The following is a 24,670-nucleotide window of genomic DNA, read 5'->3' as shown; positions in this document are numbered from 1 at the left end:
CTAATCTGAGGTTATATAACAGTTCTAATGACATATACACACTTTGCGGCATTTATTTACTTCCAGATAAAAGAGCAAAAACTTACTTTTATTAAAACCGAACCTCAAACAGCATGTTAAACATGAGATGATGAATGCAACAACTGAAGCAATAGAAATACCTATCGCTGGATTCCGTCCTATAAAAGAAAAACACAACAGATATTATCTCAGTCCTGCATGTCTGGAGAACCCAACACTTCTATATATACTGACTGTACATTTATCATTGCAGGTGAAGCATTTATATTACTGGATTAGAATAGGTAGAATAGGAGGCTACTAGTGTTCAGGGTATCCGCTCACTAAACATAGCTGTGGTCCCAGAAACCAAACACTACTTCTCAACAGAGAGAGGTTTTTGTGAATTAGATGTCCACCAGAAGGAGGTTACATTAAGGGACCAATGAGGTGAACCATACGTCAGTGTTGTACAAAACTGCATTTATTGATTAGAATATTAACCGCTTGCCCTCCACCCTATATCAGAAGTACTGCTACAGGGTGGCAGGGCTACACACACACACACACACTTTACATTTTCAGATAGGGGGCGCACCACCTTACCCGCTCCACTATTGGTGACTGGGGATGTCGATCCCCGGCTCCCGGATCACTCAGTGATCGTCAGCAAAGCTGACAGGTGAGCGAGCTGTATGTAAACAACAGAGGTCTCTCTCCTGCCAGCAAGGACATGCTGCTTTGTATCTCTCGCACAGCATGTTTTCCTAGTAAAACAGCACACAGGTAACCCTTGATCGCCCCAGAGGTTAACCCCTTCCTGCTCAGTGTGACAATCACGGCGTCAAACCCCAGCCCTTCTCACCAAACTCGTCACCAAAGGACTAGCCAATCTAAAATCGCGCTGTCACGTGCGTAACAATGCCACGCCCAGCTGCACCCTGCAAAAAGATTTTCCAGCTAATGTGTAAGCCGTGTACCGGGGTGGGCTCCCCAGGGTACAGTGAAGTCACGAACGAGGAAAGCAACCCCAACACCAGCTTTTGTCACAACAGAATTTTACTTAGATGTGGCAAATAAACACAACCACAAATGCTGAGAACATACAATATATTTACATACACCCCGCCCAAAGGCTGAGACCCTTGTGCTGCACAGCACGGCGCCTCCTGATGGATGAAGGTAGAAAGTGAAGTAATTTACCTACTGGTGGGTACTAATAAGCTGCCACACCTTACCTGTTATTACCCTAAAAGAGCAGGAATCAGTGTATGGGTGTACGGTATGGGCTAGCCTGCGGTGCAGCACAACAGCTTACAATCTTACACAAATCTACAGTATTCCCCCCCATAACTGGTCCTGTGGCACGTGCCTGAGTATTCCTTCTGAGCAAAACGCCAGTCTGGCTTGAGTTTGTAGGATTTTATCAGCTCTCCAATGTGAAATGTCACTTTAAGTTGTGGAGTCCTTCCAATGATCAGTAACAACACTTGTGGCCTGACACAAACAGAGACCCTAACTAACTAACTATAGGCCTGTCTCAGTCCTATAGGCGCCAACACTGAAATGAGGTGCGTGCACAATCTTACCGACCCGGGTCTGCTTTGCATCTGCTGGTGACTCTGAACAGAACAAATGTCTCTCCACTAAGCGTGCAATATCACAGTATATATATTGCTTAGTTCCTCAGCTTCCCGGCAGCAATCTTACTTTCTTTGAACAGGGTTAGCGTCTTGAACACCATCAGCTTCACTCAACTGAATTTCTGATTACGGAGGGCTGTCCTCACATCTGGATGGCATCGGATTCTCAGATCACACAGCCCCCCTTCTCTCTCTCAAGCATGGCTGCTCTCCTCTCCTTTTCCTGTTCACTCTCCAAGTGTAAAACCCCACCCCTTCATGAATATAGAAATCTCTATGCAGTCTGAGGCTGTGTTAGAAAAAACAGTGACATCTTGTGGATAAACTGCAGAATGTCAGTCAGAACGTTTTTAATTTACTTCAATCAGTGTTCAAACCATGAAAGCTGTTTCCCCATCTCACATGCCACCCCACTAGAGTTTGTCATCCTCGGCAACCCTCCCCATACAAACTCATTCTGGGCATAGCGCTGTGGGGGCACACCAGAATTGGGCCTTGTTGACCTTCGTAGAGTGACAGGCTCGGAAGCACTGGGGACGTCAGGCACATTTAATGGGAGAGGAGCTGCTGACTGCTCAAAACTTTTCCTTGGTGGCAAGCTTGCTAAGGTTGGAGCCTCTGTGGGTATCGGGGCAGGGACAACCCACCATTCCTCCCCCTCCTCTAAGGGGATTTCCTCTGTACTCTGAGCAGGATGAGCCATCCCCTCCATGCACACTGGTTCATCAAAATTACAATGCCTCAACATGTTACGATGAAAGTTTCGTGAGGGCCCCCCAGTCCCTATTGGCTCTACCTCATAGACTGGGATGGCAGGGTCTACCCTCCTCTTCACCGTGTATGGGATCGCCTCCCACCGCCCATCCAACTTTCCAGACGGCCGCTTAGCTTTGACTATCACTCGAGCACCCGGGGCTTACCCTTCCTTCTGCACTGCACTTGGATTGGGGTGTACCACTTGTCTAAGGCGCTCCCCCACAACCCCACAACCTTGTGGATCGCTCTCAGCCGGCGGCAGTGCTCTTGCACCCATATGGTAGTATTTCTTGGTGGTGGCTCCATCGGCTCGGGCATGTGGAGATCTTCAATCTCCCGTCTGGCTCTCCTAAACATGAGCATATGTGGGGAGTATCCGGTGGTACTGTGTACCCTGTTATTATAGGCCCACATCAGTTCAGGTACGTATTCAGGCCACCAAGCCTTTTGGCGGTCCTCCAGAGCAAGGTGCGGTTGAACCGCTCGCACGCCCTGTTTCCCTGGGGGTGATACGGGGTGGTGCGGGAACGTTCGATCCCATACAGTTGGTACAATTCATTCATTAGAGTACCCTGAAAACATGCTTCCTGGTCCGAATGTATTCTCTGTGGGCACCCGGACACCTGTATAAAGTGTTTGCAGACCGCTTCAGCGGCCGACTCTGCCGTCTGGTCTCTGGTGGGTACAGCCATACTTTGTGAAATGATCTGTCATGACTAGACAGTACGGGTGTCGCGAGGTAGAGTACCCAATCTGTACATAATCGATCATAAGGAGCTGTCAGGAATGGAGATTTTGTTTATTGTTTAAATTCTCACAATCAGCATACAAAAAGTTTTTCTACAAAAGTACAAAAAATAAATAAATAAATGAATAACATATCTCATCACGATGACCACGTGTCCAAAAATAAAGGCCTTTATGGCCAAAAAAACACAACTTCTCAAGTCCATAGCTTTAAAGTCCAAATCAAAAAATGCATATATATGCATGTATAGCTTTTATAATCAAATACCTACTTAACAGGCCTTTATGGCCACATTAGACTTATTTCAACATACATGATAAACGTACATTACGCAGACCAAGGAACGCAGACCTTCAGGTCCATGCAGCCTTTCTTCAAAAATCCAACTCAGTCAAAATCTAAAGGGAGTGCATTGAACGGAAGAAAACAGAATAGTTGCCAACACCCAGAGATCAACAAGCAGCAACCACAGGCCTGATATTCCTCCACGCCCTTATCCAGACCCTTCGCCGCCACCTGTCTCTCTCAAGACCCTGAATTTTGCCCACCTCACCAAGGATGTCCCGCACCACCACCGGAGCAGGAAGGACTTTCTGCCGAATAGAAACCTGACACCGTGCAATCCATGTGAAGTATCGGACCACTAAACTAACTAGGTAAAGCGTGTCTAAATTAAAACCCTGACGGTCTTGCAATGCCCCATATATCCACCCTACATAACTCATGCAGTGCAGAAATGGGACACCTAGGACCCTCCCTACCTCCTTATAGACTTCCACATTGAAAGGGCACTGAAGCAAGAAGTGGTCCATAGTTTCCACTTCACCCCGACACTCCGCTCTCGGACAACCACGGTCATCCAAAGAGCGGTACTTTAAATTCCGTCTCACGTAGAGTCTGCCATGGAACCCAAGCCAGGCCTGATCCCTAAACTTGAAGGGAATCCACTCAGAATTTAATAAACGTAGACCCTCCCGCATTATATGACCTGGGCAATCCCTCAAGGCCAGTGACGCATGAAAAACAGTGGACACAACCCTCTCACCCAGGAGCCTCCTAGGAAGGGATCTAATGTCCTCCGCCGTCACTTGCCACCGCCTAAGTATCTTCAGGCTCGGGGCAACATATGTCGGGAGCTTACCGTACTTAACCCTCAGGCTTTTCACTAGCCCACCATTCTCCCAGCAACTTAGAAAAGGCCTAAACCAGTTCCAGAAGAGGCTTACCCATGCAGGCGGTCTCTCTGCTAGCATATTACCAAAATTGTGTTTCAGGAACACCAGAGAGAAGAAAACCACTGGGTTGACCATACCTAGGCCACCCTTCAGCCTGGATAAGTAAGTCACATCTCGCTTCACAAGGTTCAGTCTGCTTCCCCATAATAGCTGGAAAAAACAGCTGTAGATCCTCATATAGAGAGACTCTGGCAAGATGCAGACAGTACTGACATACAGAAAAATGGGGATCAGGTAGGTCTTGATCAAATCAACCCTTTCCCTTAGGGAGTGCCGCCATCCCTTCCAGCATTTTATCTTGACTTCAGCACAGGCCAGCCTGGATTCCCAATTTGATTTACCATAATCTGCAGGGCCAAATTCAATGCCTAATACTTTAACGGTCTGCTGAGGCACCGGGAAGACGTCCGGAAGTGCAAAGCCTTTGCCCTCCACACCCATCCAAAGAACTTCAGACTTGTCCTGATTAATCTTGGACCCCGACGCCTCAGAATACTGCTCTATCTCTGAGACCACTACCTGCGCCTCCTCGGTCCCAGAGACAAAGACAGAAACGTCATCAGCGTAGGCAATGACCCTCAGGGGTGGCTCACCAGCAATGCCCACCGACAGCCCCCCCAACGCTCCGCAATCCAGCCTTCTTATGAAGGGGTCGACCGCAAAGACGTAGAGCAGAGGGCTCAGCGGACATCCTTGGCACACCCCAGAGCCAACCCCAAAGGGCTTGCCCAATCCAACCATTCACCAGCATGAAGCTCTCCGCCTCTCTGTACAAAGTCTTAAGCCAGCCAATGAACCTCCCCTCCAGGCCATACCTATCAAGGAGATGCCAAAGGTACTCATGACTAACTCGATCAAAGGCCTTGGCCTGATCCAATGTCAGCAAATATTTTCCCCAGCCTTCAGCCCTGCACCACTCCAGAACCTCCCGGAGAGCTAACACCGCTGTGAAGGTGCTCCTGCCCTGGACCGAGGAGTGCTGCCGACCAGAAAGCAGCATGTCTGCCACAGACGCCAAACGCCAGAAAAGAATCTTGGCCAGAATCTTTCTATCGACATTGAGAAGACTGATGGGGCGCCAGTTCCCAATCATTGAAGGATCCTTACCCTTTGACAGCAAGATCACAGCAGACTTTCTCATGGAGGGAGGGAGCGAGCCCTCCTGTAGACAGCAATTAAACACCTCCGCGAGATGGGGTGCCAAGCTGGACTTAAAAGATTTATAAAATTCTCCCGTCAATCCATCTGACCCAGGTGTTTTCTTAACAGCCAGACTCTCTATGGCTTTGACAACCTCTGCCTCTGTGATCTCATCGGTCAAACTTGGAAGCGGAATGTCATTCCCCAGACCCGGTGTAGAGTCCAGAAAGCTCAGCATCCTAGCTCGATCGAGGTGCTTCTTACCCAGGAGATCCTTATAAAAGGACCTTGAGACCTCCAGGATCCCTGACCTGGATTTCTTCAGGGAACCCGTACTATCCCTAAGGCTTAAGACCGTCTTAATCGCTGCGCTCTGTTTGCAGTTCTGGTAAGGGTCAGGTGAGTGGTATTTCCCATAATCCCTCTCCAGAACCAAAGAAGCGTGCCGGTCGTACTGATACTTCCTAAGAAGAAGCTTAACCTCCGAGATCGCCCCGGGATCTCCACCATACGAGACAAGGCGGTCAAGCTTCCTCCACAGCCGCTGGTAGGCAATATATCTATCAAGTTGTCTTTCCTTACCTATGGCTCTGAAAAACCTGCCAGTTCGTAACTTGGTAAGCTCCCACCACTCCGACTTACTGCTACAGAAATCCAGAATGGTCACCTGAGCCTGGAAAAATTCCTCAAAGGATTGTCTCACATCCTCATCGTCCAACAAGGTCGAATTCATCTTCCAGATGCCCCTTCCCTTCAGCGGTGTATCTGAAACATTCAAGACCACAGATAGCATAAAGTGATCAGAGAACTCAACTGCCCGACACACAGATGCCGAAAAAGCAGAGTCCTCCTTTAAAAAACCTATCTACCCTGCTCTCATTATTACCTCGCCTGAACGTGAATCCCATGCTGTCTGGGCTGCACTTAACCAGTGCATCTACCAGACCTGCATCCCTGACTATGGCATTAAGAAAAACGCTATCATAACCCAGCCTGTCAGTGGAGCCTTTCCTGTCTTTGGGCCTAGTGATGGTGTTAAAATCACCTCCAAAGACAACTTGCCGGGACTGATTTTTGTAAAGAGGCATTTCCTTTCCCACTTGGACTGCGGGCTATACACATTAATCAAACACAGGTCCTGCCCCTTCACAGAGACATCCAGGACCATGCACCTTTCGATCTCCACTTCAATAACCCGCCGGCACGTTACCATATCAGTAAAAAGAACTGCAACCCCACTGTAAGGCTCGGCTGCAAGAGACCAGAAGGAGGGGCCATGCCTCCACTCCCTCTTTGCCAGGTAGATATCGGCCAGGCTATCAAGCCGGGTCTCCTGCAAAAATAAAACATCAGCATCAAACTCGCTGAGCAAAAATAAGGCCAAATTACGAGCGCTACCAGACTTTATGCTGGCAAAATTAATGGTTGCCACTTTGACTGGGGCGGGAACTGCCATCAAGGAGATTGAGGTTCCTTAGCCTGACTGATACACACATGCTCAGGGAACTCCTCCCGAGAATCCTCAACTAACCCAACTTCTTCCTCCATCCGATCCAAGGATTCAATAGAACCCTCATCAGGATCAGACAGAGTCCCAAACGTGTTGCTTAGGGGCACCTCGTCCGAAGAACCCGAAGACTCCACGGACACAGAGGACAATATGACCTTATTTCTCCTCCTACTCCCTACCACAGACCAACCTGCCTCCACGGGAGGGGCGGTCACACTCCCTTCCCCCTGACCCCGGGACAAGTTCCCCCCTCTGCCCTCCCTTGATCTACCCCTAACCCCCCACTGACCAGGGCCCCTGGATCACCCGGACACCGAGGTCAATAGGGCACTAGTCCCCACACCAGACTCCGCCCCTCTGGCAGCTTCAGCCAACTGGCTGGGTTTTAAGGTCACTAAACATACCCTGGGCACTAATTTGGACTTAGCAAGGGGGGGGCCAATACAACCCCAGATGACTGGACAGATACAACGGGGGAAACAACCACAGGCAAGGACACTGCTTCAACAACCATAGGGAATGAGTCAGCCAACGATACAACAGGATCAGACACAAGGGGCAATTCAGACTGAGGGGGGGAGACCGAGACTGGGTCCGACACAGGGGATTCTTCAGGGACAGACTGGACCAAAGCTGCATTCTCCACATCCATCCTAAAAAACTCCTCCATGAGTTCCCTCTGATTATGCAGAGCCTCTGGGCAGGCACTGTACGGGTGACCAACCACATTACACAGATTGCAGCATATTAAATTACAACCCCTTGCCTGATGGCCCAGGCCCTGACAGAGGGAGCACTTCTGAATGGGGCATGAAGATGAAAAGTGCCCTTTATCCCCACACCTATGACACAGTTTGGGCTGGCCCTGGTAGATGATTATCCGGTCCCTCCCAATGAAGGCAGAGGAGGGGATATGTTGAACCACATTATCCACCACTCTCAGCTTCACCTGAGCGGTCCAACCCCCAGTCCAGATACCCTTACCATCATAGACCTTCTTCAAAGATCCCATCAGGTCCCCATACCTCTTTAACCAAACTGTCAGGTCTGCAGCGGGGATGGATTCATTGCGGACCAAAATGGTTATGTTTTTTACTAGGGGCTGTCTTGAGACCACTTTGGGGAGCAGACCCACCCAGTCCCCCATCATCTTACACCGGTTTTCATACCGGTCCCAGAATAGGTCCAGGCTTTCCGGCTGGACAAAGGACAAGTCCCTATTGGACTAATTAAGGCAAAAAGTTCTTCCACCTTAAACCCCATCTCCAGGATTCTGTCTGCCACAAAGTCCCTTGATGGAGGGGTACCCTGACCCATCCAGCGCAGCTGAACCACATTGCACCTCACAAAAGACCCGCCCCCACCCAGCCTGAAGCTCTGCTGGGGATGCTGCACTGCACTCTGGCCCCTTCCACCCCCTGCTGCAGCAGCATAGCTTTGGGGCGCCTGAACACCCCCTGCATATGGTAGCACACCGGGGACCACACTTGGAGTTCCAATCCCCCCTCCTCCTCCTGCTGACATTACAAAGCTCCCTGTAGCCAAAGCCACTCCCCCTGCTGACTCCACAGTTAAAACTGGATCTCTCCCCTTCACCACCGGTCCCTCTGCTGATGCTGGGACACACTCCTGTTACCAGCCTATCGGTTGTGGCAAGACTACTCTCCCCCGCTGACATGGGGACATGCCCCCTTACCGCCAGCCTATCAGCCGCAGCTGTGCCGCTCTCCTTCACCACCGACTTGTCAGCAGGGACCAGGCCACTCCCACTCCTTCTCCCCACCGAGCCGGTCAGCGTGCAGCCTGATACCGGAGCCGCAGCAGCGGCAACACTCCCCCCACTCTAACACTAGCAAGTACAGTCTCACCAGCCACTGACCCAGCGGAGTGGGGCGCACCCTCCCCACACTGACACGAGTCTCTGCTTGCTTTGTCCTTAGCTGCAGCATAAGACATGACAGGTGCTGGCACCTCCCCCACTGCCGACGGCCAGGATACGAAACGGGTTCTCTCCTTCACCCTTGGCATCCGTGCTCTCTTGGGAATGGCGTCCTCCTCCTCCTCCGAGGTTTCCCCAAAAAAGGCCATCTTGGATCCTAGGGGGGACTCCAGCTCCCTGATTACCTCCAGGGCGCCAGTGCAATCCTCCAGAGCAGGCTCCACATCCACATTCTGAGATCCTTGACTCAGGGGAATCTTGCTCAGGCTGCCAGGTACCCATGTTGAGGGGGGTTCTCCACAGCAGGCTTAGTCACAACAGAGACCCCTTTCCTCATGATCATGAATCTGCTTTCATTATTATATTTTTCCTTAAAGGAGCCACTTGTTTCCTTCAATGCAGCCACAAGAACAGCTTGGCGCTTTACCTTATCCTCCATGCTGGTTACCTCCGGCCTGTAGAGAGACCTCTTATTACTCCACGCTTTTCATAGGCAACCTTCTTTTTCCTATATTCCATCCTCATGTGGGCCAGCTTCTCCTCCTCCTTTGCAATCCTCAAGATTCGTGCTGCCACTTTGTTACGGTACACTGTGACTGATTCTCCTTCCTTTGGGCCCCCTCCTAGATCTTCAAAGGAGGGGATGGGGGAGAGAGAGCCTGGGTAGTATGAGGCCCTCCATCCCTACTCCCGCCCGCACTTCCATCGCTATCCGGGCCGCCTCCAGGGCCCTGCCCGGAATCCACCATGCTGCTGGGCTAACGCCCAAAGTTGAGGTCCAGGCCTGAACGAGGCCTCCACGGGACTCAGAGAGCTCTCTCGCACCTCTCACTGCAGTAGACTCCACCCAGGAAGTGGCACTGCCGTGTGGGCTGCAGTACCAGGTCTGGCCAGCGGGTGCTCTTAGCAAACAGAAGCTCACTCCTGCAATCAGGCATCACCTGAGGCTGATTGCAGGAGGTGTATTTAAGGAATGGCCAGACCTGCAGTCAGTGCCTTGGTGTATGTTTCCCATGAGCCCCTGTACCTGCATCCTGTCTGCTTCCTGCCTGATCCTGACTCTGCTTTGATCCTGACTCTGAACGAACTCCGCCTGCCCTGACCTCGGCTATTCCTGACCACTCTTCCGCTCGCTCCTGGTACCCTGTTTGCCCGTTTGCTACCGAGCCGACCTGCCCAACTACGTTTGATTGTATATATGGTTATCTGTTGGAGGTTGGGTTGTTTGCACTGTGTTATGTTTACCTTGCACTGCGTTTGTGTTGTTTAGTCTTAATAAATTGTCTTATTTACACTATACCTGAAACCTGCGTTTCCCTGTGTCAGTCCACACACCTCTGGTCATACCGGGAACCCTGACAGGAGCTCTAGGGGTGCTGATGTCCGGATGGCCTGGACAGGAGCCGCTGTTCAGTACTCTTATTCAGCCGACACTTAAGGCATGCCTTGGCCACTATGTCTGCCAAATCTGGACAGTAAAGGAGCCGTTGGAGCCACTTGAACGTTTTATTGCTCCCAAAATGGGCACCCTTCTCATGGGCCTCCCGGGCAGCCTCCGGTCCCAATGAAATGGGGATGACAATCTGTTGCTGGTCCTGCAACTCTGACTGCAAGTATATGGTCCAACACAGGAGGCCCTGGGTAACAGTTAGCTTATCCCACTGCCTTAACAACTTTTGGCCCTCGGGAGTCAGATGAGCCCGCTCTTCTGACCGAGGCCAGATCTTGGTCCGGACCCATTCTTTCACTTTCCACAGGTCCGGGCAGCTATCCTGGACCCTCTCTCAATCAGCCAACATCTTTCCCAGCACCATTGGCATCCCGGACGCCACCCCACTTGAATGTGCCCTGTCCTGGAACATGGGTAATCGACCAAGGTAAGGAGTTTCAGTGTCCTCTAGCTGCTCATCGGCACTCTGAGCCGACAACCCTACAGGGACTCAGGAGAGTGCGTCAGCGTTGCCGTTCTGCCTACCTGACCAGAACTTGATGTGGTATTGGTACTTAGAAAGACGAGCCAACCACCTCTGCTCAAGCGCACCGAGTTTGGCATTTTCCAGATGTGCTAACGGGTTGTTGTCAGTCATCATGGTCACCTCTGCACCGGTCAAGTACTCCGCGAACTTTTTGGTCATGGCCCACACCAGTGCCAGTAGTTCCAATTTAAAGGAGCTATAGTTGTCAGGGTTGCACTCTGACTCCCTCAGAGCCCGGCTGCCATAGGCAATGACTCTCTCACGTCCATCCTGGACGTGGGATAACACAGCCCACCGACCATGTAGACTTCCATCAGTGTACAACAGGAATGGGGTGTCGAACCGTGCATAAGCCAGAATCGGGGCACTGGTCAGCGCCCCCTTCACTGCTTCAAAGGCCCCTTGTTGCCGGGGTCCCCACTCGATGGGATGATTCTTCAGGCTCCCTGCAGTGCCCCTTAACTCATTTACCGGGCCCACCAAATGAGCAAACTTGGGTATAAACCTCCTGTAGTAGCCTGTAGTGTTCCAATGAACGCCCGCACCTCTCGTAGTGTACACGGCAAGGGCCACTTCTGCACGGCCTCCACCTTGTCGGGGGTTGGCTTTACTCCCTCCTGGGTGACCAAATGTCCCAAATACTCTATCTGTTGTCGAAACAGTTGGCACTTCTTGGGCTTGATTTTAAGCCCATGGTCTCGCAGCCGTCCTACGACCTGTCGCAGTTTCTGGAAGTGATCCTCAAAAGAGGCCCCAAACACTACTACGTCATCCAGGTATATCAATACCGACTCAAAGTTGAGATCTCCCAGACAGTGCTCCATCAACCGCTGGAATGTTCTCGGGGCATTGGACAGGCCGAATGGCATCCTGTTGAACTCGTAGAGACCCATAGGTAGGATGAAGGCCGTCTTCGCTTTGTCCTTCTTGGCCATCGGTACCTGCCAATATCCACTGGCCAAGTCAAGAGTCGAGAAGAACTTTGCATGACTCAGGGCAGACAACAACTCCTCAATCCACGGAAGGGAGTAGGCATCCCGGACGCTCTGGGCATTCAGCTTCCGATAATCCACGCAGAAACGGAGACTCCCATCTTTCTTCTGCACCAAGACTATTGGAACAGCCCAAGGACTTTGACTCTCCTGGATCACCTGGTTTTCCAACATGCTGGCCACCATATCCTTCACCTCCTGGTACATTTTAGGTGGTATTTGCCGGTAACGTTCCCTGATCGGTGCAGCATTGCCAGTGGGGATTTCGTGTTTGATGGTGGAGGCACGCCCGAAGTCCTCATCATGTCTCGAGAAGGCCTCCTGAAACTCCCAAAGGGTGTCTTCCAGCAACTTCTGTTGTCATGAAGTCAGGATCTTGCAGTCCACCCCCATCCGGGCCATGATCACTCGACCGCTACACTCCGCTGTCGAGGTCTCCCTTTGATGGACCTCTACAACATAGGTCCAGGCTGATCTCCTATCTGCCTGTAGCGTGAAGCTCCTCCCCCTTCAGACACATAAACTTCAGCCAGCAAAGTATTCCCAGGGATGGTTAACTCACAGTCTTCAACGTTGAGGCAGCGTACTGGCACACATCCATCCTTCACAATAGTGAGGGCCGGGGCTACCAGTGGATGAGTCTGCGTTTCTTCTTGGTAAGCGGGCTTGATTAGGACCTCCAGTCCATTCAGTCGTCGTCCAGCCCCAACTGGCAGCATCAATATTCGCTCATGTCGAGGCGGGATATTCACTGGGGTCCTCCGCGGCATCCTCATGTGTCCAATGGTCCGACTGGACATGTTGCCCTTTTGCAGAATACAGCTCCTCACCATCTACGGTAGAACCTTTTGGGTTGACCGGTGTGTGGTGGCCCGTTGCCAATACCTTGGCCCTTCTTTGGCATAGAGTTGGTGGTCTAGGTCCCTCAGCACGTTCATACCTAGTGTCACGTCCATCCCTCTCCTGGACGAATAATCCACCAGCACGACCCCCTTCTTGCTGACGTCTTGCCCACACAGCCAGACCTACATCCAGACTATTCCTCGGACGTCCATCTCTCTGTTATTGGCAGCCGTCAGCTTGATGACACTCCCGTCTTCCTGCTCCATCATATGTCCAAAGTGTCTTTTGAAGAACTCCAGAGGCATAAGGGTGCATTCCGACCCTGTATAAGCAGCGTACCTTCTGGCCTTCCAACTCGGATTCCATAGCGGGGCTTCTGGCATATAGGTCATGTTCCTCATGCTTAGGGCTTAACTTCTGGTGTACCGCCGCAGGATGCCCAGCTACTGCAGCGATCGGAAGTTTAATGTCAGCTTGGACTTCATCTTTTCTGGGCACTCTCTGGCCATGTGGCCGTACTGTCGACAAGCCCAACAGAGGGGTCCCCTTTTGACGTGCCCCCGCAGCTGAGTTATCCTGAGTGGAGTGGCGCGAGGTGCTGAGGTCATTTCCGGAGACCGGGGAGATTCTGCCTTCATCTGGAAAACTTCCAGCCGAAGTTCTCCTAATTCTGTCCGCAGGGCCTGGACCACATCCTTTAAGGATTCTGAGTCTTCAGATGCAGACTGACCTCTTGTAGCATGGGTACTACTCACTATTCTCGCCGCCACAGGTATGCACTCTTCCTCTCTCTCCACGGCGGCTAAGTAGATGCTGTAAAATGTCATGTTGGGCCCCGTCCGGGTCATCTCTTGCAATTTGTCCTGTAAGAACTTGTTGGAGATCCCCACTATGAACTGGTCTCGTAGTAGCCGGTCCACCTCCCGAAAAGCTCCCATGGCCTCTGGATCTCGCCGCTGTATTTCATTTAGCGTCTCCTGTAGGGCATTGGAGTACTGCATCAGGGTCTCGCCCTCTCGCTGTGGTCGGTTGAAGAAGTGGCTCCGCAGCTGCACTACTTTAGCACTCCCCCCTTGGTCTCTCTTTAGCAGGGAGAATATTTTCTCTAGGGTGTCTCTCTCAGATTCGGGCCTTACTATTACTGTCTGTCTGATGTCACCCTCTAGAGCACCGAATGCAACCTCTGCCCGTAGCTCGTACATCAGGTTACACATCCTAACCGCACTTCGCACTCTTTCAGTCCAGTCCTGCAACGTCATATTTATCGTCAAATTTTGGCAGGTGACTCAACAGTGCCCCCAAGGGAATGTACCCTACTGGTACGAGCAGGAAGGGGGCAAGCTGTATCAGCGGTGTTGGGACAACTTGGTCCTGCACCGGCGCACCCTGAGCTGGGTCCTGGACTGGTGCCATTGGCGCCGGGGGAAGATCTCCAGCCGATTCCCGTCCATAAAGGTCGCTGTATCCTGCCGACTACGCCAAGTTGTAAGCCATGTATCGGGTTGGGCTCCCCAGGATACAGTGAAGTCAAGAACGAGGAAAGCAACCCCAACACCAGCTTTTGTCACAACAGAATTTTACTTAGATGTGGCAAATAAACAAAACCACAAATGCTGGAATATATAATAAATTTACATACACAAGCCCAAAGGCTGAGACCCTTGTGCTGCACAGCATGGTGCCTTCTGATGGATGAAGGTAGAAGGTGTAGTAATTTACCTACTGGCGGGCACAACTAAGCTGCCACACCTTACCCGTTATTACCCTAAAAGAGGAAGAATCAGTGTATGGGTATATGGTATGGGCTAGCCTGCGGTGCAGCACAACAGCTTACAATCTTACACAAATCTACAGTATTTCCCCTCCCATAACTGGTCCTGTAGGACGTGCCTGAGTATTCCTTCTGAGAAAAACGCCAGTCTGGCTTGAGTTTGTAGGATTTTATCAGCTCTCCAATGTGAAATGTTACTTTAGGTTGTGGAGTCCTTCCAATGATCAGTAACAACACTTGTGACCTGACACAAACAGAGACCCTAACTAACTATAGGCCTGTCTCAGTCCTATAGGCGCCAACACTGAAATGAGGTGCGTGCACGATCTTACCGACCCGGGTCTGCTTTGCATCCACTGGTGACTCTGAACAGAACAAATGTCTCTCCACTAAGCGTGCAATATCACAGTATATATATTGCTTAGTTCCTCAGCTTCTTATCAGCTTCCTGGCAGCAATCTTCCTTTCTTTGAACAGGGTTAGCGTCTTGAACACCATCAGCTTCACTCAACTGAATTTCTGATTACGGAGGGCTGTCCTCACATCTGGATGGCATCGGATTCTCAGATCACACAGCCCCCCTTCTCTCTCTCAAGCATGGCTGCTCTCCTCTCCTTTTCCTGTTCACTCTCCAAGTGTAAAACCTCACCCCTTCATGAATATAGAAATCTCTATGTAGTCTGAGGCTGTGTTAGAAAAAACAGTGACATTGTTCCGTTCTCAAAACACTGACTTTGTGTGGCTCTGAACGGACAGCTAAACCCTTGTCAGAATCTCCAGCAAACAGAAGCCCACTGCTTGTGTTGTCTACCAAAGAATCCAACTTTATTTTATAGGTGAAACTGAAACACAATACAATAACAGCATATCAGTATACATAGAATAACTAGTGTAGCATAAATGACAGATGACACAGAAGAAAGGCACTTACAGGTGATGATGTCTCAAGCCCCTTGTGAGAGAAGCAAGCACACTGCATCCACAGTTAATAGAAGTCTAAAATGGCTGACGAACTTCCTAAACCAAGAGTCATTTCCTGTCTGAGAGCTTACATATCCAGAGGAGAACTGCCATACATGTTTGCCACTAGATGGCAGTGGTACACTACATATCCCATATAAGTAACTTTAATTCAATTAGCCTGTGAAGGCAACACACTCCCTGCCTGATATAATATATTATATCACTACCTATACATAGCTACTGTACAGGGAAAACACATAATAAGAAAATACATTCCGGCCTAGATTGGTAACATAAACCAAAACATGAGTCCACAACATATCAGGGTCTTTTGGCTATGGTACTTCATGATAGCCCACATGAAGAAATAGTTTAGTCCATAAACCCATCTTCGGATTGGAGAAGCCGCCCAAGGCCAAACTATCTCCAACCCCAATTGTAATCCACAGGATGGAATTTAACTCAATGGCGAATGTCTCGCCTGAACGCTATCAGTGACGAGCTCTCTGCTATGTATTGTGCCAGCTACACAACAGAAAAGCTATTCAAAGGAGAACAATGACATCTGAAACTGGTCTAGTATACACTTTAGCAGTCCCTTGTTTCGTCACTTTGACTTCAACCTTTCTGACATTACCATCTTTACTTGGCAATGTATTTGTGACAATTCCCACAGGCCAGTTGTTTCTGCTTTCTTGACTATCTTTCAATAAAACAACATTTCCATCTTTGACGTTGGGACTGGTCTCAGTCCATTTCTTGCGACTTTGTAAGGTACACAGGTATCCTCTCCTCCATCTCTTCCAAAACATATCAGCCAGGCATTGGACTTGTTTCCATTGCTTTACATGAAGTTCTGTTGTACTAAAGTCCCCATAAGGGGCCGATAAAGAGTCTACCTTTTGGGTCAAGAGCATGGCAGGTGTAAGAACTGTAGGATTATCAGGATCTGTAGATAGTGGTACCAAAGGTCTTGCATTAATGATAGCCATAACTTCTGCCATGAAAGTACTCAAAGTCTCATGAGTCAAACGAGTAGGTTTAGCTTGGAGTAACATTGCATCTAAAATGTGCCTAGCTACACCTATTAAGCTCTCCCAAGCACCTCCCAAGTGAGATGAGTGTGGAGTGTTGTCCATGTGCATCCTTTGTCTTGAAGATAGTCTAGAAGTTCTGCATCATTTGAGCATATATGCAGCTCTTTGCATGCTCCTACAAAGTTAGTACCTCTATCAGAGCAAATCAACTTAGCTGGACCACGAACAGAAAAGAATCTTCTTAGAGCATTGATGAAACTGGATGCTGACATGGACTCAACCAATTCTATATGCACTGCTCTTGTAGAAAGACATGTGAAAAGAACAGCCCAGCGTTTGCTGTCAGCACTGCCTCCTCTAGTTCGTCGTGTTACAACTGACCAGGGGCCAAACACATCAACACCCACACTAGTGAAGGGAGGTTCAGGATTGACTCTATCTTTAGGCAACTCTGCCATCTTTTGGCTTTCCAATCTCCCTCTGAGCTTACAGCACACGACACATTTGTGAATGATTGCAGACACTAGACGTTTTCCACCAAGAATCCAGAAACCTGCAGCTCTGATTGCACCTTCTGTTATGTGGCGCCCTTGGTGAACTACAGTATCTGGTTGGGATAATATCTTACGATCAATGTAGCAATCTGGTGATCATGAGGAATGATGACAGGATGCTTCTCCTCATCTGACAGCGTGGCAAAGGATAAACGGCCACCTACTCTCAATAGTCCATCTTGATCTACAAAGGGACTCAGTTTTGTAAGACGGCTCTGTTTTGGAAGTGTCCTTTGTTGTTCAATACAGTCATATTCTTGTCTGAAACATGCGTGTTGTACAGAAGAAATTATAACTGTTTTGGCCTGTGAAAGTCCTTCTAAACTGACTCTTTCATGGAAAACTCCCCAGCTTCCGGGTTGATCATCATTGGTTTTCTTCTGGAAGCTTTTGGCAACATGAATTAATTTTGCTATAACCCTGCTTAGTCTCTTCCAGTTGGAAAATCTTTCGAAACAATGCGACCGTAGTCTGGTGTCAAAGGCTTTAGTACTGAAATTTACTACTTCTGACCTAATTTCAGGATCAGCTTCAGGATCCACTAAAGGATAAACATTGTCATCAGGATTATCTACAGCTGTCTGATACAGAAAAGGTGGACCTGAGAACCATATAGAGTTCTGAAGGCAAGCTATCTGTGTAGGCCTGGTAGCATAATCTGCAGGATTTTGTTCTGAGGGTACGTAGAACCACTGCTCTGGACAGGTTGTTTGTCTGATCCTATTCACCCGATTGGAGACATACAAGAAGAATCTCTTTGTAGTGTTGCAGATATAGCCTAAAACTGTTTTACTGTCTGTAAAGAATTTCACAGCATCTAGGCTCAGGTCTATCTCGTCTCTCACTAGCTCATACAGTTCAACCGCTAGTACAACTGCACATAACTCTAGGAGTGGAATTGTATGTGCCGGCCTAGGGCTCAGTTTGGATTTTCCCATTACGAATCCAACATGACAGACATTTCCTGCATCGCTTACCTTCAAGTAAGCGACTGCACCTATTGCTATAACAGAGGCATCTGAAAAGATGTACAGTTCTCTCTTGCAGGCCTGTGACAATGAAACAGGAACATAACATCTGGAAATTTGAAGACATTGTAAAGCTTGTAAAGACTCTGTCCATTGGACCCACTCATGGAGTCTTTCTTGTGGAAGTAAGGCATCCCACTCACTTTCTCCACTTGACAGTTCACGAACTAAGGCCTTACCTTTTATGGTGACTGGTGCTACAAACCCGAGAGGATCATAAAGACTGTTCACAGTGGATAGGATCCCTCTTCTTGTGAATGGCTTTTCTGCTAAAGAAACCTGAAACACAAAGCAGTCTTTATCTAGATCCCAGCTTAGGCCTAAACTCTTCTGTAAAGGAAGGGTGTCTGTTCCCACGCACAGGTCTTTGAGATCTTTAGCTCTATCTTCTGCGGTGAAAGCTTCCATGACTTGTTTGCTGTTAGAGGCAATCTTATGTAGTCGCAGATTAGACTCTGCCAGCATCTGTTTTGCTTTGTTGAGAATGTCGACTGCTCCTTCAGGTGTGTTAGCTGAAGCAAGTCCATCGTCTACATAGAAATGTCTCATCACAAAGTGTTTGGCAACTTGACCATAACATTCTGCACCTTTCTGGGCAGCTTTGCGCATGCAGTATATGGCAACAGCAGGAGACGGGCTGTTACCAAAAACATGTACTCTCATTCTGTACTCTGTCACCTCTTTAGCTATGTCGTTATCCTTGTACCACAGGAAACGCAGGTAGTCACGATGGTCCTCTCTCACTAGGAAACAATAAAACATCTGTTGCACATCACCTGTGAAAGCAATAGGCTCTTTCCTGAAGCGTGAGAGGACACCCAGAAGTGTGTTATTTAGATCTGGGCCACTCAGTAGTACATTATTCAATGAAACACCTCCATGTTGAGCACTGGAATCGAACACAACTCTTATTTGGTCTGGCTTGTGTGGATGGTAAACGCCAAACATTGGCAGATACCAGTGTTCTTTACCTTCATCCAGTGACGGTGCTACTTCAGCATGATTATTATCAAGCATCCTTTTGATGAATTCTGTAAAGTCTTTTTTCACTTCAGGTTTTCTTTGCAAGGTTTTACATAGTGTGTTCAGGCGCTTCATGGCCTGCTCTCTGTTACTGGGTAAGTAACACCTTGGTGTGCAAAAGGGTAAGGGAGCATCCCAATTGTTGTTTTCATCTTGGAAAGTCTCTTTATCCATGATATGGAGAAAAGCTCGATCATCTATAGACATTGCTTGTTTGTCGTCATCTTTTGTTCTCTGGAATACTGAGTTCCCTAAAGTGTCAGACTCCATGCCACTACTAATGTCTCTATTGTAAGTAGAAGGAAAGTCACAGTATGGTTTTGGGATGTTAAGGGTTTCGTTCACAACAAAGCTGTTTTGGCATGGACTTAGAAGGGATGTGCGTCCATTCAGTAGCACAGATGTCTTTGATGTATTGACACTGTCAGGCCAATGTACTGCTCCTAGACAAACTTCTCCTACTACGACCCACCCTAGGACAAGTCTTTGGGCATAGGGGGCATTAAAGGGCCCATTAATTTGTTGGCATACCTTATGTACTTGTAGAATGTCTCTCCCAAGAAGTAGAAGAATAGAGGCATCTGTCTGGATAGCTGGAATAAGGTGAGATATTGAATTGAGATGAGGATGATGACGGGCTACTTCTGGTGAAGGGATCTCTGTTTTATCATCCGGTATCATATCACACTCTATCAAAATGGGAAGTGAGAGATGGACTCTCTTGTCAAGAGACTCAATAGTAAAGTCAGTAGCTCTTCTTCCTGAAGTTTCTATCATTCCTGCAAATGTCTTTAGGGTGTATGGTATAGCACTTGATGTAATGTTGAAGGCATCGAAAAAGTCTGACCTTGCCAGTGACCTGTTACTCTGTTCATCCAGAACTACATACATCTTAACTGCCTTCTCCTTTTTCCCTGTGGGGTACACTGTTGCTAGGCAGATCTTGGCACATGAGCGTGGACTTATACTGTCGCCACAGATTTCAGTGCATTTGGACATTACTGGGGTAGCTGAATTATCCTTTTGCTCCCTGCCCTCATCTTTCTGCTCTTCAGCGACCTCTAGTGGTTGATGCAATGTATCAGGGTGTAAAGCTGTGATGTGTCTGTTACTGCCACATTCTGAGCAATCCGCTTGTATTTTGCAGTCTTTTGCTACATGCTTAGTGGATCCACAACACTTGAAGCAGATGCCGTTTTGTCTAAGAAAGGCTATCCTTTCCTTGATGGGTTTACTTTTGAACCCTTTGCACTTGTTTAGAGGATGGGGCTTTTTATGAAGTGGGCAAAGTCTGTCAGGACCTTCAAAGGTGTTTACCTTGTAGCTGCTTGGACAGCCTGGGTCCTCAGAGGGAACCGCTGTCTTGTGGGTGATCACTGAAGTCCTATTTTAGGATCTAAGTGGCTTTTCTGCCTTTGGCAGTTGACTGCTGGTGATGAAGGAAAAGCTGGGATCACACCGGATCCTTGCTTGCTGCTGTACAAATCTAGAAAACACAAAGAAAGGGGGGAAGGGGACATCATATTCTTCTTTGTATTTGGCTCCAACACTCACCCATTTTTCTTGCAGGTTGTGAGGTAGTTTCTCCACTATTGGCTTAGTACCGCTGGCGGTATCTAAATGTGCAAGTCCTCTTAAATAGCCTTCTTCTTTGGCACACTGGGCTTCCCAAAGAATATCACCCAGCTCTTGCAGTTTCAAGTTGTCTTTGCTGTTTAGCTTGGGAAAAGACTCAAGTCTTTTCATTAGAGCACCTTCAATTGCCTCTGGTGATCCATATCTTTCCTCTAGCCTTTGCCAGGCCATATCAAGTCCTGCTGGAGGGTTAAATATATGTACCCTGCAGATCCTTCTTGCATGTTCTGCTGACTCCGTCCCAAGCCATTTTATCATCAGGTCCAGCATCTCGGCTGCTGATAAGCCTAAGTCTTTGACTGCATACAGAAAAGAAGACTTCTATGCCCAGTAATTCTCAGGGCAGTCATCAAACTTGAGAAAGCCCGAATTAACCATTTCTTTACGGATAAGATATTTAGTGACATCTTGTGTACTCTGGTGTTTGGATTGCTGTAGTAAGGATTCATTTTTAATCGCTCTGGTACTGCTGGCCTCATCGGTCTGTTTTCTTACGCTCAGGGGTTCTGCTGGTCTTGGTTTAGATTCAGCTGATTCTGGATTGGGGAACTGTTTTGTTGCATTGCTGCTTGAAAGTTCTTGGACATACTCCCTTGTGCGTTCTACTGAGGAGAGGGGTTTCTCAGGCACATATGGGCCTTCGTGGATAGACCCACTTCCAGACCGTTCCATTTCGGCATAAGCTGCGGCCTCTGCTGCAGCGGCGGCGGCTGCACACTGCTGCTGATGAATATGCAACTTTGCTTCTTGTTCTGACTTTTCTTTTATAATGGCAGCCTCTTTCTCAGCGAATTCTAGCTGAACACGAGCTGCCTCTGCTTTGGCGCGAGCTCTGGCTAAAAGGGCACTTGCTGATGAAATCTGACTGGACCTTGCTGATCTAGACGAGTGTGAGCGTGCATCATCTTGCTGGACACTTGGCATGCTCTCCCTGCCTTGATGTGTCCCGGGTGGCTGATCTTCAGCCTTATACTGTCTTCCTGATCTTAGACTCATTCTGTCTGTGTGGTGACTCCTATCTCCAGGCTTGTTGCGCTTCACCTTTTCACTGTTCCGTTCTCAAAACACTGACTATGTGTGGCTCTAAACGGACAGCTAAACCCTTGTCAGAATCTCCAGCATACAGAAGCCCACTGCTTGTGTTGTCTACCAAAGAATCCAACTTTATTTTCTAGGTGAAACTGAAACACAATACAATAACAGCATATCAGTATACATAGAATAACTAGTGTAACATAAATGACAGATGACACAGAAGAAAGGCACTTACAGGTGATGATGTCTCAAGCCCCTTGGGAGAGAAGCAAGCACACTGCATCCACAGTTAATAGAAATCTAAAATGGCTGACGAGCTTCCTAAACCAAGAGTCATTTCCTGTCTGAGAGCTTACATATCCAGAGGAGAACTGCCATACATGTTTGCCACTAGATGGCAGTGGTACACTACATATCCCATATAAGTAACTTTAATTCAATTAGCCTGTGAAGGCAACACAGACATCTTGTGGCTAAACTGCAGAATGTCAGTCAGAACATTTTTAATTTACTTCAATCAGTGTTCAAACAATGAAAGCTGTTTCCCCATCTCACAAATGGACCACAACCTGTGTGCCGGCAGCCTGGAAGCGATTGTTACTGGGTCAGGTTAATTACGCAAGTAACCCTTCACACTGCCACCACCTCCTTTTTGTACAGAGAAAGAGGAAACTCGGCAATATCAGCAATAACACTATGATGTTTGAATAATCGTCGGTATACCACGGTCACCACAGGCAGATATATACCGAAGTTTAAAACACACACACAGTAGCGCTCTTCAGAGGCAGGGGTGCTTAGTTTGCATTAAAGAGCTTTAGAAACAGTTCAACACTTCCAGACAGTAAGATTTATTACTAAAAGGTCAAAAGGGTGCAATTAAAATATTTACAGAAAAAAATTTAGCCAATATATATATATAAATATACAGAAAACAATAGCACAGCAAAGAGATAACAGAAAGAAGTTTAGAGGGATAAAGTACTTGCCGTCAGCCTTGGGTTAAGCAGATCAGGTTTCAGAGCCAAAAGGATCTTATCTCCCAAAGTTAGTTCCAATGTTAAGGGAGATTCTTCAACTTTGCTCAACACAGCTTAGCTTAGCTTTTTCTAGGAACTCCACAGGGTGCCTCCCTGAAGCAGAGAACCAATCGCCTCATTTCGGGAGGGGTGTTGGGGCGGAGACCCAAGCTAGAACCAAAAACTCTCGCACTTGATGTCATGGTTCATAACTTATTCTCGGTGCATTTAGCAGCCTTGCCACTAGTAGATTAATATGCAGACGCATCTGCTGAACGGTTAGATATGAAATATGATATATCTGCTTGAATGGTTTAGGAGATATAATTTTCTGCTCTCCTGTATATGCCAGCTAGGGGGTGTAATACAGTATACCAGGCGACGTGTCTTAAAATGAGCCTTCCGAATATGTGCTCACTGTTTATGTAATTATGTCCTATTTGAAGATATAAAATTATATGGAAAAGTGAGTTTTTAAATGTAAGTCTGTTTTTACGACTACCTGGAATGCCTTTGAAGGACTTGGTTTATGGCTTTACGATATCCCAGATTGAGAAGTTAACAGATCTAGGCCCCAGCTCGGTTGGAATTTTATAGCTCTGGAGCTCTCCCACTGGGGCCTGTTGCCTTTTTAACACAGACCACATTCCTGAGGGAGGAGGGAAATTGGAGGAGGAAGCCTTATTTGGGAGAGAGAGATGATACAAAATGGAAGCTTCTTAACAAGATGGATGACCGCGTCCATCTTGGTGTGCACAATTGTTACACCCAGTGCTATTAGTACAGTGTTACTGCTTTTTATTAGCACTGATCATTGTATTGGTGTCACTGGGGATATCAATGGCAGTTAGTCAGTTCCCACCAGTGTCAGAATGCCCGCTGCTGTCCCGCTATAAGTCACTGATCTCCGCCATTACTAGTATTAAAAAATATAATTACCAGTAACTATACCGCCATTTGTAGACGCTATAGCTTTCACATAAACCAATTAATTTACACGTTAAAAATAAAGATGGTGCCACGCTCTTAAATTATACCCGTGAATAAATAACTAAAATTAAAATAATAATGCAGTGTCTATATAATATATTGTTTCCCTTAGTAAATAAAAATTATGCAATTCATTATTAATAATAAAAATATATATATAAAAAAATAAATAAATAAATATTTTATATCCAAAATTAAATTAGATAATCAAAACTATAAAAGTATAAAAATATATATGCTTAAAAATAAATACAAATAAATGTACTACAACATATAATTCATAAATGTCCAATATACTTGAGAATCCAGTGATATATTATATCCCATTAGAGTGGTGTTATTCACTGCAAATTGTCTGTTCACATAATACCAGATAAAGATACTCAAGATGAAATCAGATACTTGGTGTATTTTTCCACTAGTAGTAAACTGGATGGTTCTCCTCTTTGCTCTTGCTATACTGCTGAAAAATGGATCCTAGGTAAGGTTCTCCCTCCAACACGGCGAGTACAGGAAGTGTGTGTCTACATGCCGTTCTGGCTGGACACATTCTACACTAAAAGCGGTTTGATATTTTTATAAATGTAAGTGCAAATTTGGCACGAATAAATCTTTATACTTACCAAGGATAAGGCACTATCCCTCTTTCTTTTTTCTGGCAATACGCGGAGTAACAGGGAGAAAACATATAACACCTGTTGGAGGGAGAACCTTACCTAGGATCCATTTTTCAGCAGTATAGCAAGAGCAAAGAGGAGAACCATCCAGTTTACTATTAGTGGAAAAATACACCAAGTATCTGATTTCATCTTGAGTATCTTTATCTGGTATTA

General features: G+C 47.6%; 1 protein-coding gene across 1 annotated transcript in view; it reads right to left on the bottom strand.

The window, feature by feature from the left end:
• LOC149451747 (natural cytotoxicity triggering receptor 3 ligand 1-like) overlaps positions 1-24,670 on the bottom strand; it is a 117,168-nt gene continuing 92,498 nt past the window's right edge. The window contains exons 4-5 of the mRNA XM_089690222.1: positions 87-179; positions 1-5 (exon numbers count right to left, since the gene is read on the bottom strand). Coding sequence (XP_089546348.1) covers positions 1-5; positions 87-179 — 98 coding nt within the window. The remainder of the gene's footprint in view (positions 6-86; positions 180-24,670) is intronic.

This window comes from Staurois parvus, unplaced genomic scaffold (genome assembly GCF_062004578.1).
Source record: "Staurois parvus isolate SC_StPar_1 unplaced genomic scaffold, SC_StPar_1.0 ptg000523l, whole genome shotgun sequence".
Classification (NCBI taxonomy): Eukaryota; Metazoa; Chordata; class Amphibia; order Anura; family Ranidae; genus Staurois; species Staurois parvus.
This window is presented reverse-complemented; position numbering and strand designations above follow the sequence as displayed.